The following is a 15,104-nucleotide window of genomic DNA, read 5'->3' on the forward strand; positions in this document are numbered from 1 at the left end:
TGGCTGCCACCGGCGCCAGCGCCATGTCCGCAAAGATGGATTCTCTCAAGAGCATCAAGGTCGCCCAATGGGAGCAGCAGCGACAAGATGGTGTCTTTGACGAGGACCAGTACATGTCCCTCGCGGCCTCAACCGCCTGTGTGAATGGCAAGGCTGGCGAGTACTCCTGCGACAAGGTCGACATGATGGCTTTCCTAAGCCATCAAGACATGGGGAGCCGTACTCGGATGGGTAACGATGTCTGGGGTATGCTTACCATTCTTGCTATAATTGAATTAGACTAACAGTGCTAAGGATGGACGTCGGCTACTGGTCGAGAGTTTGCCATTGTTGGTCAGAACGACGGCACTGCCTTTGCGGAAATCAAGTCGGATGGTAGCCTTGTATACCTCGGCCGACTTCCGACCCAGACTTCCAACTCTGACTGGCGAGACATGAAGGTCATCGCTGATCATGTTTACATCGGGTCTGAAGCTAGCGGCCACGGTGTACAGATCTTTGATCTGAAGAAGCTGCTGAGCCTCAGCGCCAGCAGCCCTCGCACCTTCAGTATAAGCACTGATCTCACGGCCTGGTTCCGTGGCGTGGGCAACTCGCATAACATTGTTGCCAACGAGGACACCAACATGATCTACGCTGTTGGTACCGGCTCCAGCGCCGGCTGCCGAGGCGGTCTCTTTATGATTGACGTGTCGGACCCAGCCAACCCCAAGAAGGTCGGCTGTGAGTCTTCTGACGGATATGTCCATGATGCCCAGTGTGTCATCTATGAGGGTGTCGATACAAGATACACTGGACACGAGATCTGCTTCAACTACAACGAAGACTCGTTGACAATTGTCGACGTCACGGACAAGGCTAAGCCGGTCCAATTGTCCCGTGCTGGCTATGAGTGGTCCGCCTACACGCATCAGGGTTGGCTCGCAACCTCAGACATGCGATACCTACTGCTCGACGACGAGCTTGACGAGATGGACGGCACCACGCCCAACAAGAGGACCAAGACGTACATCTGGGACGTTGCCGACCTTAAGGCTCCCAAGATGACCGGCGTGTACTCGGCGCCGGTTACTACGATCGACCACAACATGTATGTCATTGACGGATTAGCCTACCAATCCAACTATGCTTCCGGTTTGCGCATTGTGGATGTCAGCTCTGTTGCCGAAGACCCCACCGGTTCTCAGTTCACACAGGCAGGTTTCTTTGACTGCGATCCCTCTGACGACAACACCACTGGTTCAGTCACATTCCGCGGCTCATGGAGCGTGTATCCATACTTTAAGTCTGGGTATATTATTCTCAACAGTATTGAGCGTGGCTTATTCTCTCTTAAGTACACTGGAGCAAAGCCTTGAGAGTAAAATGGGGTAAATCTATATGGATGGCAGACTAGGTAGAGCGAGGGTGGGAAGCAATGTTTGGAATGTAGAAATAGGAAATCCTACTTATCCTCAACGTCCGCCGATTTCGTCGACTCATTCATCCAAGGCCGTGATACCGTCCACAGACCACCCTGCTTCTTGACCCCAATGGCGAAGACAAGAACCATAACACCAGAGAGCATCCAGGAGATAAGAAAGATACTCGTAAGCTGCGTAACTCTGAACGAGAAGTAGTACCATGGCCAGTAGGAATATATAATGAATTGGATGGCTGCCCAACTACCCTTGATGAAGCCGAGGATTGCAGCTACCAAAAACATGATTGCGCACTAAGAATGAATTAGGATCAGCGATAATCCGAAACAATAAATGTGAGGCTTACCGTTCTGCTAGGCTTGACTGATCGATAACGATGCATGACGAAAGATGCATATCCAAGGATGCCAGCACTTATAACCCAGTTGATGATGAGCCATGCCAAATCTAGTTTTTGGAGCCTCATAAGGATTATCAAGACAGAGTCGTAATAGTCACTCGTTGCCTCGTTATCGTCAAAGTCGGGAGCGTTCCAAACCCGACGCCAAGTTGCCTGTCTCACGCCGAAGTCTGCTAACCCGAGAGCAAACAGGACAGTTGCAAAAAAGACACCAAGATACCGCATGATGTTTTGAGACTTAGATCGTTGTCGTATGGTGGCAAACATCAACCCGTTTCCGAGCTCGACAAGCGTGACCACCAACAGCGAGCTTGCGATGAACTCAAATAGACTGGCGCAGGTCGAGATATTGAATTTAAGAAGCCTGTTCTCAGCTGCTGCGCCACCTTTGTCCGATGGCCCAACCCAGCTACCGTAATAAGGCATCCTCACATATACAATATCTTCGGCAATGTTCAACGCGAGTGTTCTAAAGAATTAGCAACCAAACGTCATCTTAGAATCCGTATGGGCAATATTAACTTACATGATAAAGGCCGGCATAGCTACCTTTAGAATGGTAAATGCCACCCTTGCGGGGTCCGCACAACGGTGCATGGCACGCAGAGAAGCAATCCATATGACAGCAAGCGTCACGAGAGCGGCGCCTGACAAGCCAGCATGCGCGTAATACAACGATTCAACTTCCCACATAGTTATATCGATGAGGAGGAATTATTTTAAGTGTTTAGTAAAGAGGTAGAGATTGTGTGTGAATTGTGAGGACTGAGATGAGGCCGTCGTTGCGGAATGTCTTATATGTCGAGACCAACTTTTGACGAGGCTATGCAAAAGAGGCGCCGGGGAACCGTGCTGCTGCCATGTAGACATTCAAGCTTAAACTCATTAAATTACCGCATCAAGAAATTACCGAGAGTATCAACTGTAGTCGTGGTAGGCGGAGCTGGGAAGCGAGGTTGCGCCTTAACATTTGCCTTGAGGCTGTACATGGCTGTACCAATCGCCGCACGACAAATCACAGCACCTTGGCCGAAACGGCATGGTATTGGCGTTCAGCAGGTTCTGTCAAGAGGGGCTTTGCTAATCAGGCTCGCGAAAACCACATGCACTCTGATGCTTCTAGACAAGTCCATGGGGAGAAGCTGGCTTCAGGTGTTGCCACGCGCACTGACGGAGGTCACACGCGTCTTGTGCTTCTGGGCGAATGGTATGCAGACCAACCTGCTGCAATGTTGAAAGAAGTCCGAATGCCCTACCGCCATTTGATCGACTGTCTCTCGGCAATTTCCTAATCGCGCAGAATTGAGGCTTAGACTTGGCAGATGAGGGGAGGCCTCCTGAGCTAATCCCGACTTGGAAGGCGAATATCGGCTGTGGTTCCGACTTTTTACAGATCTGATAGGATGTTGCTTCGGCGAGATCCTTTTCGCATGGAAAAGTACGAGAATTCTCTTCTGCGGGGAGATGTGTGACAGGGAAGATATCACCAAGCTTGATTTACGGCCTCATTGGCGTAGCGCTGATATTTACCCGCCGGTGTGTAAATGTCTGCCAAGCGATTAATACCCACGAAGTGGAGCGACCGACTGTTCATATTTGTTCCAGGTGACACAGAAAATCAGACTACATGCAATGGGCATCGTATCCAAAGTCTTAGAAGAGTCTTGTAATTCTTTACTCTGGTAGGGCGCTTTCGGCAATATGATAACAATCCAGTGTGGCTCGCTCTGCTTTGAGCTAAGATGTTCTAGATCTCTCTATTATGCTTAAGACAGTGGCTGAGGTTTGTGGACTGTCCAACCCGTCTAGCCGTCTGGTACAACCACCCAGTCCGACTTCCCGGCCCGACCGTCCGGCCTGATGGCGTCTTGTCAACGAATGGCGCACACCCACGTCTCTCACTAGTAACTTGAGCGCCCAGCACTGCCTTCCTGCCAAGATGTGGAGCTTGGCTTTAGCCTGGCTCTCTGTTATTTCTTCCTTCTCGTCCTGCATGATGTACAAATATCCAAAGCCTCCGAGAGATCTGGCACCAAACATTCAGTACCATTGGTTCCTTTTACCATGTCTGCTCCGGCTTTATGCCTATACGATCTGCACTGCCCGCAAAGAACGGAATCGGCTACTGTGATGGCCATGGCAAAGTGTTGCGTCGATCTCGGAATAACACAGTAACGTGAGCCATGATAATACACTGAGTCATGACCTGCGACTGGTTAAGCATGCACCCTGTCTTCGAATCCCTTTAGCACTCGCCTCGGACCTTACTCAATCTCTAGTAGGCGTATTTGAATAGGGATGGTCCGAGAATGCTGCGCCCGGTTAGGCGGTGTAATTCATGTAAAACTTGCCCGAGTCATAACACAGCCCATTCCATGGACCGGGGGATGGATAAAACTACCACGGCAAAGGGTTGCATCATCACAGCCATGTCTGAATTTTATGGAATAGCGGAAGAAATTCCAGGCAGTGGTAGAACATTCAGCTTCGTTGAGACGCAAAGGAAATCTCGAAACATACCCGGCTGGAATTTCAGTTCGATATTGAGATGCAAAGCCGTGTCGCTGTTATTACGGTAATAGCTTAAAGACTGAGGGATTAGATGTGTCGTAAAATACCAGTAGGACCCCTCCAAGCTGGAGCTCCCTCGGCCCGTTTTACAACGTTTGCAAATAGTATCACAGGTTGGACCTTTCTAGAATTTAGGTATACCTAGCAGTAATGGCCTACCTGGACCCTTTCAGCAGCTGGGTGATATATCTTAGAGCAAGGAATTTGCACCTTGGGGGCTCAATCTCCTGTAACAAAGTCCACCGGACCTGTTACTCAGTGGGTTTTTTTTTCATGTTCCCGTGGACTTGGACACTAAGTTCAAGTGCTGGGTAGGCACCAGGCCCAGGTGCTGCGTTTGAGCCTTATGGACAAGCCAAGCCGGTTGCATTTCTCGATACTAGCAGGGGGTGACGACAGGTGCTCCGACTTGCTGCGGACTCAGACGGCGGTTACCAATATCGGTCGTAATACGAGGTCGACAAACTGAAAACGACACCATGACAGGGGTTAATTCATCTCATAACTGAGGAGAGAGAACATGCCACGCTTTCACCTTCGTCCATCAAGCTGAACCCTCCTGTGACTGCCTGGGTACTAATCTAACTTCTGTCTGCTCCATCAAGGTGAGCAAGTTGCCGGCACAAGGTCAAAAAGAAAATACAGTTTTATCCACAATTCAAGCATTAAGTTGCTTGTCTAGTACTTTGACCAGCCGATCTCCCATCCATCAGCATCATCCTGTACCATCTGTGTTTTCCCGTGGGACCGGCCAATTCTCTGATGAACATCGACCACTATGTTGTCACCTGAAAAATTTTCCGGGCTGTTGGTCTTTCTGAGGCTTTCTGTCGGCGTACGTATACGGCGATATGGTCGTTTTGGGTGGTACCCAACCGGACTTCATCCCCGCCAAGAACTGCAAGAAAGCCGCGGAAGCTCCTAATGCTTTCGCTTCCGAAGATATCCCTTTGCTCTTTTCCCTTTCACTCGGCGTCTATCGGATGTTTGATATCTCGGTTGCAGCAAATGTGACTATCACGGATGATAACCTCACCGAGGACCTAGTCACACAGGTGACTGCGCTTTCGTTATCAAACCAAGATCAAGCCACTAAAAACACAACAACGCGCGCCTACATTTACCACGACCTTTTACGCTCCAACATTACGGCGCTGTCTGCGAGCGACAACGGTAGCTCCAGTTGTGACATGATCAACGCAGAGTGCTACGAGCATATCAAAGAGAGATTTGGAGGACCCCAAGACAACGGCTGCCGATTTCATGGCTTTCCAGAAGCCTGCAGCGAATATATGTCCCAAAACTTGGTACAAAATGGGTCCTTTTGGGTTGTCGGTATGTTTCTGCACTCACTCACACCTATCGATGCTCCTCCCACCGTGGCGATTTCCTTGATACTAAATCTAAACATGGGACTAACCGCAACCAAGAGATACTTACTGACACCGGTGGCATATTGGATTTCTTTACCTATGGTACTGACGGTACACGTGAAGGAACGGAGGAGGCGTTCCAGGAAGCCGAGGAAGCCTTATCCTGTACGTGGCCTGTTATTTTGAGTAGAAGCAACTCTTCTACCGGTGACAGTTTCCTGGCAGATATGTTCTGCATAACACCCCTGAGAACCGAGAAGGAGGAGAGTTTTGCAGTCGGAATCATGCGCCCCAGCCTATTTGCGTTTATCGTCGCATTGTCCATGACGTTGGTCACTGCCTCGCGATGATCACACCGTCAGAATTCACTCATAAAATAGCACTACTGTATGCTCGCTCTGGGAGTACGTGCTGCTTATTAAATCATTTGACGACAGAGATATTTAATCTTTAGTCTAAGAAGCTCTTATATTATATAGAAGTCATCTAGAGAATAGCGAGCTGGAGGGTTGGCTGGAGATCAGATTCAGATAACTTAGGTTAATACAAATATTAGGGATCTTACGGCATGAAGTTATTTGATGTGACTTATATTTTTTACTACCTACATAAACATAAGAATAGCCGCAGCGTGAGAAGGCTACGTAGGAATCCGGCTGATAGAAAAAGAAACACCTCAAATCTCAAACGCAGGCTTTGGAAACTGTAACGTGCATAAAGAAAATGCAATAAATTCAAATATGAGTTTCCCTTCCCGAGCGGTAGAAACGTACAAAGAAACATCATCGCCTTATCATCGCTCTTGAAGTGTTCCAATCTGCAATTCTATCGTCTCAGCATCCATCTTATCTAACAATCTCTTAATTCCCAACCTGAATCTATAACATATTTGCTTATCTCGAAAAAGTTTGGTGCCTTACGTTAGTTCAGGAAACCAATCTCTTTCCAGATGTGAATGTACTTTCTCGCAACCTCTTCGCTCACTGGCCCCACAGCAGAAAGGGTCTTCGAATGCTCCAGAGTATGCTTCACTTCCAGAACTAGCCCGCCACAGGACATTCGAAGGTAATTCGAGTCCAGGAAGCCCAGGAGAGTGGAAGCAGGATTGTTTCGCTGGGGCGCTGCTCGCACTCGCTCAACCCACTCCTCGAAGGGGATGAGACTCGGGATTTTGAGGGCGTCTGCTAGAATCTCATTCATCTCGCGCCACGACTGGCCAACTGGGTTCTCGATGTGATAGATCTCGTAGGGGGTGCGGCCAGAAAGGACTAGGTCAGACAATGTGCCGGCTATGTCGTTCACCGAAGTCCAGTAGACCTTTCCACCCACGTCCGGCAGGGCATTCAATGTCTGTGACGACTTGATCAAGAACCCGAAGTGTTCCATTGGATTCCAATATCCGCTGGTCTTGGAGCCGGCAATCTGCCCCAGACGGACAACCATAGTGCGGAATCGGCTGGAATGCTTGTGCAAAGTCTCATCGAGCATCCTCTCGCAGCCCCATTTGGCATCGCTGTAGCCGTTTGGAAGAACAGCGCCAATCTCGGATCTCTCCTCTGGCACAAAAGTGTTCTCCTTTCCGTTTCCAAGGCCGTAGTGGCCGACAACACCGATGGAAGATACCATCTGGAAACTGAACTTGAAGTCCTCCGAATGGCGGGAAGCAACATTTGCAGCGAAATCAATCAGGTTTCGCATGACCTGGAACTGCGGCTCAAAGCCAGCCAAGGCGCGTTTCGCACTCATTGGCCAAGCGTTGTGGATGAGATGCGTCACGGAGTTCACGAGTCCCTCGTACTCATTCTTTGGAAGCCCAAACATCGGCTTCGAGCTGTCAGTCTGCAAGACAAGCAGCTTGGGCTTCAGTGCCTCGGGGAAGCGAATGCCCTTCTCCCTCATGGCTTTCTGCTGGCGGATGTAGGGCTCCGCTTTGTTCTCACGGTTGAGACAGACGACCGTCTTTACATCGGGAAGCTGTGCAATGTGGTAGACCAAGTTGCCTCCAAGACTTCCAGATGCTCCAGTTACCAGGACGACTTTCTCGCTGTCTTTCGGCACGGTGGATGAAGGCGACGAAGTAGGCCCAGAGAATCCGGCCGTGTACTTCTGGACAAATTCGTCAACAGCCATCTTGCGAGCTGCAAGATCAGCTATTTCGCTTTCGCCAAGTTTGGGCGTGCTGTGCTCCTTGGCAGGTTCTGCCACTGGTTCAACCGCGAGAACAGGAACTGGATCGCTCTCGGCCACGGACGGCGTGGTATCGCTTCCGCTGGATCCTCCGAGCAACAAATGCTTCAGGTCGGCCACAGTCGGACACTCGAGGAAGAGAGACTCGTGCTGGATGTCAAGCTCGAGCTCATCTCGGAACCGACTCACGATGACTAGGGACAAGAGAGAGTCTACGCCAGAGTCGGCAAAGTTGGTGTCGTCAGTGAGATCCTCGGTTGAAAGTCCACTCTCTTCTGCCACAATTTCGAGAGCTCGCTGGAAATCGACCTTGGACTCAAAGTGCTCATCCGTGTTGGGCGTGGTGGCTCCCGTGCCAGTCATAGTTGGCAAGACTGAATTGTTATCGGTTGATCGCGGCGTCGAGGATCCCGTTGAGCTGTCCCCGGAATCTCCCAAGAAGGCCCTCAGATCGCCAACTGATGGATACTCGAAGAAGAAGGCATTGAACTCCATCTCCATATCGAGCTCCTCCTTGAAACGAGCCGAGATTGTAAGACCCAGAAGTGAGTCAATACCGACGTCGGCAAACACAGTACTATCGGTCAAGTCGGCCAGGGCAAGCCCACTCTCCTCCGCAATTATCGTTAGTGCTGCGGTAATCTTGGATGTATCAGGCCCTCTGCTGGGTGAGGGAACTTGGACAGTCCTCGATGTAGGAGCAGCAGCCGTGGAAGAAGCTTGCTTTTTCTGGGCAGGTTGTTGCTTCTGCGACTTGCTGCCACTTTCGATGGAGAGAATGACCTTCAGCACGCGACGGGGCACGCCTTGAATCTGGTAGGAGAGTCAGTATACTTGTTTAAGTCAAGGGACGGAATACGAACCGCAATCTGCCCAAAGTAGGCGACGACGCGCTCGCCATCAAAGATGACAACATCGCCGTGCCACAGCTTATCATCGCCCTCGACCATTCGCGTGTAAGTAGTGTACTTCTTGTCAAAGTCCATCGGCTCAAACATCTGGAAAGAGCCCCATCCGTGGTTCATGAAGACTTGGACATCCAGGTCAGTGCTGTCGTTGCAGTTCATGGTGAATCCGCAAGACTGGGTCAGGGAGTCGATGATGGCTGGATGGGTGTGGAAGTTGCCACCTCGCTTCACAGTGCCAAAGCTGAGGGTACTCATGGCCTCCAGCGTGTTGCTGTTGAGGACAATCTCGTCTATTGCTCGGTAGTCGTCGTGGAACCTAGCCAACGGCCGGATAGCACGATAAACCATAGGGCGGTTGAAACGCGCTGTGGTCTCGGCTGCGATTCCATCTCGGAGAGCTTGTCGCTTCTGCATCACGGCTGCTGAATTTGCCTGGAGCGTCTTCTGGAGACTTCTGTCCTTGAAGCGCACAACACATCGTGCGTGCTCCTGGAGTTTCTGCTTGCTCTACAATCCAATTAGTTAAAAGCACCAAAAATTTCAGGAACTACTTACGTCAAAAGACATGAACTTGACAGCCGCCGAGTTGGACGACCACTCAACTTCACCATGTGCCTGAAGGAGTTGCTGCTCCGCGCCAGAGCGCAGGATTAAGGCCTTGGAGATCGTCATGTCCGACACATCTACAAGATTCTCTTCTTGATTTGGGCGGTATTGCCGAAGCAGGTATGTTCCAAGGGTCAAGGCGATGTCTGCGTAGACCGATGGGGTGCAGAGAGGAATGCCGTCGACCTCGTGTCCCTGCACCAGCGGGCTGAGATCCTCGCGCGCAATGTCTGCTTCCACGACAATGTGAACCTTTTGAGAGTCGCCTGTCTCCTCAACAACTCTGTGGATGGTGGTACTCTCGAGCTTGGAGGTCTCTTTGATTGACAGTGGAGGGTCTCCCTTCCGCAGCGACCAGTCATTGACGTACTGCATCCAGTATTCCTTCAAGTCCCAGCTGTAAGCCGGCAGCGGAATAACTGAGTGAGAGCCCGTGAAGTCACGATGATACTCCGCCCAGCGGATGTCGCCGCCGGCATTGTAGAGAGCCTTCAATGCCGCGCCGAGGATATGCCACGAGGGCCTGCCACGCTGTGCTGAAGGCAGGAAAGCCATTTGCGGGCCTATAACGGCCCTTCCCATTCCTGAGATGGCTGGATGAGGGCCGATTTCGACCATCGTGGTTCGGTCGGTAATGATGCGCTCACTTTGGGCTGTCAGAAGTGCCTTGAACATGTTGACAGGCTTGCGGGAATGATTGGCGAGATACTCAGGGTCGAAGGTGCCACTGGTGTCGACGACGTTACCGTCGAGAGGGCATAGGACGGGGATTTCAGGCTTGCGGAACGTTACACCACTGGCAATCTGCTTGAAGTCTTCCAGTATCGGATCCAGCTGGGAGGAGTGGAATGCGTAGGGAACCTTGAGCAACGTGGATTTCATGCTCGCGTCAGTGAGCAATCCCTTCAAGGTGGAGATTTCCTCGGTCGAACCAGCCAAGACTGTCTCAATGGGCGAGTTGATGCAGGCAAGTTCGTACGTCTTGCCCTTCAGAACGCTGGCAATCTCTTCCACGGAGCCCTTGACAACGAGCATTGCATGGGTGCCACGCTCACACTTCTCCTGAAGCAGAGCGGCTCTCTTGCCGACAAGGTAGATAGTGTCTGAGTCTGAAAGCACTCCCGCAACGTTGAGAGCAGCGTACTCGCCGAGACTGTGTCCAACAACAGCCGCAGGAGTAACGTTCCACGACGCCCACAGCTTGCTCAGCGCAATCTGGAAGCAGACGCTTGCGAGCTGGACCGCAACAGGCGCGAAGCCGCCAATGTCTTGATCCTCGGATTCGATGACAGGAAGCATCGACACGAAGCCCAGGCTCTGGCAAATCTGATCCAGTCGGCGCATCTCAGCTCGGAAGAACGACGACGTCTCGAAGAGCTGCTTGCCCATTCCTGGGTATTGGGCGCCCTGGCCAGTAAAGGCAAAGACAACCCCTGGAGCACTCTTGGGCCTGGTTACTCCAGAATTGTCTCGAAGAGCTGTCTCGATCTGAGTGCAGATCTCTCCAACGGTTGAGCCAGTGAGCAGGACACGATGCTGGTGGTGGATGCGGCGTGCAGTCGTGGTATAGGAGAGCTCTCCCAGCGAGACATCCGCGTTCTGCTTCAAGAACTCGAGAATTGACCGGAGGTTTCCCTGGAGAGAGCCGCCAGTCTTTGCCGAGCAAGCGATCAAATGCAAGCCTCGTGGGTCTTCAACTGCATCAGATGGCTTCTGCTGAAGCGGTGCATCTTCCAGCAACAAAGCCGAGTTTCCGCCCGCCGCGCTGAAGTTGTTGATAAAGACTCGTCTGGACTCAGAAAGTCCAACGTTTCGGTTCCAAGAGGTTGGCTTCAGAGCAATATTGACATTTCGCTCATTCAGATCAGTCGGGAACTTGCGGTTGATCTTGGTCTTGATTCCGCAGTGCGGAACGATGGTGTTCTTCTGCATCATCAACAGGACCTTGATGAGACTCGACACACCCGAAGCAGCCTCACCGTGCCCAATATTTGCCTTTGCTGAGCCAATGTAGAGGGCTTCATCGTTTGTCCTGCCCTTCTTGACCTGGGCTAGGGGTGGCGCAAAGGTATCCAGGACACTGGACATTTCTCCGGCATCGCCAGCTTGGGTTCCTCTGGTATTTGGGTTAGCGGCTTTCAGCATATGAAATTAGTGGACCAGGATTACTTACGTTCCGTGCATCTCGACATAGCTAACGGTATATGGGTCAACAGCGGCTTGGTTGAGAATCTTCTTGAAGATTGCGCGCTGGGCACCAACATGCGGCCGGGTAATCGACTCAGACTCTGCTGAGTGGTTCGTGTAAGCGCCGAGAATGACACCCAGGATAGGATCTTTATCCGCAATGGCATCATCCAGGCGTTTAAGAATGACCGTACCGATGCCTTCTCCTCGGCAGTATCCGTCAGCTCCGTCATCAAACGTCTTGCAGTTGCCAGTCCGAGAAAGGAAGTGTCCTCGGTCGAGACCAGATGTGAAATCTGGGTTTGTCAGAACATTCGTGCCACCAGCAATGGCCGTGTCAATGTCGCCTCGCCAAAGGGAATTGCACGCCAAGTGGATTCCAGCCAGACTGGATGAGCAGGCCGTATCAACTGCGTAACTAGGGCCGCTGAACTTGAAGAAGTAGTTGATGCGACCCGGGATGAAGGCTCGGTTCCCACCGGGGATGAAGTACGTGTCAATGCTTTGAGCACTGTTGGTCTCCATCCAGTCGTTACTGGTGACTCCGTAAAAGACACCAACACGATCGCGCCTGGTTGACGGAGTGGCATCTGGGACGATTCCAGCTTGCTCAATTGCCTCATAGGCCGTCATCAGAGCAAGCCGCTGGGCAGGATCGATCTGCGGCGCCTCTCGCGGCGAGATGTTGAAGAAGCGCGCGTCGAACACGGCCGGGTCATCAAGCCAACACCCAAACGGCGTCATGCTTGTGTTCTTCTTCTTGCCGGTAGGGTCCACGTGTGTTTTGGCATCCCAGTGTAGCGGCGGGACGGGCTTGTGGACGTCCAGGCCCTGGTACAGCAGATCCCAGAATGCCTCGTTGTCTTTGGCTCCAGGAAATCGTCCAGACATGCCGATGATGGCAAGCTTGGGCTTCTTGGGGCTAGAGGCTGAAGTATCTTCCGTGGGCGTCGTCTTGGCCTGAGCTGGCTTGGACGGCACCAACGTGCTGAATGGGGTCTGCCTCAGTGCAGAGTGGATGAGTTGGTCTGCAGTAGTTCCAATGGGAACAATGTTGAGCGACTTCGGCCTCAGCTTGTGAAGAGTCGCCTGTAGTTCTTCGAGGATGTCACTCCACCGGATTGAGTGCAGCAGAGCATGTCCAACCGCGGCATCCAGGAGGACAGCAAAACTGCTCCCTTCAACACCATCTCCAGCGCCTGATACTGAGCGACTATGCTCGGAGCGCGCGTTAACCCTACCACGAACCGAATCTCCAATGATCTCGCTGACATCAGATTGAGAGTAGAGATGCGGGGCGTGATAAGGTGCGTAGATGGGGATGGTCTTGTACCGGAGGCCCTGGAAACACTCAGAGCTGACGAGCTGCGCGAGAGAGCTTGGCGGTCCGCTGACGGTAATCCCGCTTGGTGCATAGGCGCTGACATATGGTCTGCTAGTCAATGGCAGTGTCTGAATAATTCAAGTCAGTTAAGGGCTCACTGTGAAGCATGTATCACTTGAGAGTACTGACAGTTTGTTCGCAAAACTTGTCGACGGCTTCAAAGGACGCGGTACCAGGGACGATGATTGACCAGCTCTCGTCAGAATCATTCGACTGTGCAACTCGCTTCGCAGCGTCAGTCACATGCATGCCTATTCTAAAGGCCACCGTGACAGCATCAACAGCCAACGGAACAAGATCCAAGATGCTGCGGCTGCAAGTCACAGCAGCTGCGGCGAGGGCTCCTGTACAGAGACCAATACTCTGCGAGACTGCTGTGCCATGGTAACGGTCTTCTGCTTGACTGTGTAACTGATCAGCTTTTGTCCAGCATGCATACAATATCTTGCTCACATGATGAAAACCCCCAGCTGGTACATGCAGGTAACTGCCATATCCAAGGGTATGCATCGCTTCCCGGTTTGGTTCCATAGCACTAGATCGTGGTAGCAGGTAAATCGAGGAAGATCCTCTCGGACCTGATGTGGGAGCTTGAAAATCTCTGTTCGCACGGCATCGTATGCTTTGACGAGAAAGTCCTCCAGGACTGGGTTGTCTCTGTTCTGAAGGAGGTCTTTCAGATAGGGCTTGATATCGTATGTCTGGTCCCCAAAGACATACAGGTTCAGATGGTCCGCCATTGTCACTTTTGAGTTTTGTGCAAAGATGGAAGGATTAGCTGCTTGCCCTGGATTGCTGGTTGAGTTGATATTTTGGCAACACACTGCTCGATATATATCGTTTCTCATTTCCATATGGCATCATCTTTCTGAACTCTACGATTATCAACTCTTTGATTATGGTTCTCGGGCTCGGTGATGTCCGATCGGGAGACCGGTGCTCACTTTGGCATGCCCGAGCCTCGAGGGTGTCAGCATTCGAAGAGGCTCAGCTGAATCCTAGTCCTATGTACAGGGGATATCTTATTTCCTCGTGTCCACCCTGGTATCCTGCTCATTAAACACATGTTGAAGTTACCTTGCGTCATAATTGGAAACAGTTTCGTCGTCGTTGGGTACAAAATACTGCGTGCGGGCTGTTGATGTGACAACCTACCGTGTTGTCGGAATCTGACTCGGGGCTCACTGTGCGTTATCTCCTTGTCGGGAATCCTCTCGGGGTTTATTGGTTGGCCTCGGGGATATCCTTCGGGGTCCCTAGTTGCAGGGACTTTTGACATGTGTAACGAAGAGTCAGCTTGAGCCCCGGCCGGGAGAACATTCCACCTGTGAGATTTAGAAGGTGATTGTCTGTCCAGAAGGCATTGAGCAGGATTGAGCAGAATGAAGAGTACTCACATCTGAATGAGGATAGTGATACAGCACGCGTACTCAATCAACCCACGTCTTATCTTACATATATCTCAATACCAATTCATGTATCAACTACCGCTCAGGGGTGGTAGGTATAGGGTAGACAACCTGGTGAGGATGCAAGTGAAGCTGACTGCAGTATCGTTGGTCTAGACTAAATTTAGCTAGAGCAGGATCCCCGATTGATATTCCCGGCATTGTACTGCCACCCAGATATCCGAGCCATCCGCTAATCGTAATTGCCGAGCCTGGGTGATGAGGTGTTGTTCTCGGCATGTTCGGCACCCCCCGCCTCACGATCTGCATCTCGGTCAGTGGGTCTCGGGATGATTCCACCCAACGCTAGGTCCGTATTTCGTGAAATAGGGCCGTGGGGATTGCTTGTCTAAATTTAGGGAACTCTCCGGCGAGGCTAGACACGTCGGTGGGACTAGACAGAGACATGACGAAAGTATAACCAATATCAAAACCGCCTTGCTATCCAATTATGGACGCCATGGCAAGGTTTTCCGGCCCTGATACAGACGTCATGCTGACGCTGGCCTCAATCCCTCGTCGACTGCAGTTGTAGAGACTTTGGCAATTGCATTATCGCGAGCTGTACCTAGATATGGCGTGAACATTATAAGCACGTCAGACGCGCCCTGACACCGCC

At 51.4% G+C, this 15,104-nt stretch overlaps 4 protein-coding genes across 4 annotated transcripts; 2 read left to right on the forward strand and 2 right to left on the reverse strand.

The window, feature by feature from the left end:
* Positions 1 to 23: 23 nt before the first annotated feature.
* BGZ61DRAFT_428212 (uncharacterized protein) lies at positions 24 to 1,358 on the forward strand (the record flags this gene model as incomplete). The annotated part of the gene is made up of 2 exons (XM_046243739.1): positions 24 to 246; positions 295 to 1,358. 2 exons carry the CDS (start codon positions 24 to 26, stop codon positions 1,356 to 1,358), a joined length of 1,287 nt encoding a protein of 428 aa, XP_046099359.1.
* On the reverse strand, positions 1,299 to 2,646 carry BGZ61DRAFT_105465 (uncharacterized protein). The gene is made up of 3 exons (XM_046236879.1): positions 2,348 to 2,646; positions 1,768 to 2,290; positions 1,299 to 1,714 (listed from the first exon to the last, which is right to left on the reverse strand). The coding sequence occupies exons 1-3, from the start codon at positions 2,512 to 2,514 to the stop codon at positions 1,445 to 1,447; spliced, it is 960 nt and encodes a 319-aa protein (XP_046099360.1). The 5' UTR covers positions 2,515 to 2,646; the 3' UTR covers positions 1,299 to 1,444.
* A 2,597-nt stretch (positions 2,647 to 5,243) lies between these two features.
* Positions 5,244 to 6,115, forward strand: BGZ61DRAFT_537011 (uncharacterized protein; the record flags this gene model as incomplete). Its single annotated transcript, XM_046254481.1, has 2 exons — positions 5,244 to 5,727; positions 5,823 to 6,115. The coding sequence occupies 2 exons, from the start codon at positions 5,244 to 5,246 to the stop codon at positions 6,113 to 6,115; spliced, it is 777 nt and encodes a 258-aa protein (XP_046099361.1).
* Positions 6,116 to 6,686: 571 nt separating this feature from the next.
* BGZ61DRAFT_537012 (uncharacterized protein) lies at positions 6,687 to 13,777 on the reverse strand (the record flags this gene model as incomplete). The annotated part of the gene is made up of 6 exons (XM_046254482.1): positions 6,687 to 8,765; positions 8,816 to 9,367; positions 9,416 to 11,582; positions 11,640 to 13,105; positions 13,167 to 13,440; positions 13,491 to 13,777. The coding sequence occupies 6 exons, from the start codon at positions 13,775 to 13,777 to the stop codon at positions 6,687 to 6,689; spliced, it is 6,825 nt and encodes a 2,274-aa protein (XP_046099362.1).
* Positions 13,778 to 15,104: the final 1,327 nt, after the last annotated feature.

The sequence above is a fragment of the Ilyonectria robusta genome (genome assembly GCF_021365365.1).
Source record: "Ilyonectria robusta strain PMI_751 chromosome Unknown BGZ61scaffold_22, whole genome shotgun sequence".
Lineage (NCBI taxonomy): Eukaryota > Fungi > Ascomycota > Sordariomycetes > Hypocreales > Nectriaceae > Ilyonectria > Ilyonectria robusta.

Excerpts from the sequence above, each read along its gene's own strand:
- BGZ61DRAFT_105465 (XM_046236879.1), bottom strand. The coding sequence starts at position 2,514 with ATGTGGGAAGTTGAATCGTTGTATTACGCGCATGCTGGCTTGTCAGGC. Across the intron at positions 2,291-2,347 it reads GCTATGCCGGCCTTTATCAT|AACACTCGCGTTGAACATTG; the intron begins GTAAGTTAATAT and ends CTAATTCTTTAG. Across the intron at positions 1,715-1,767 it reads CAGTCAAGCCTAGCAGAACG|TGCGCAATCATGTTTTTGGT; the intron begins GTAAGCCTCACA and ends ATTCATTCTTAG.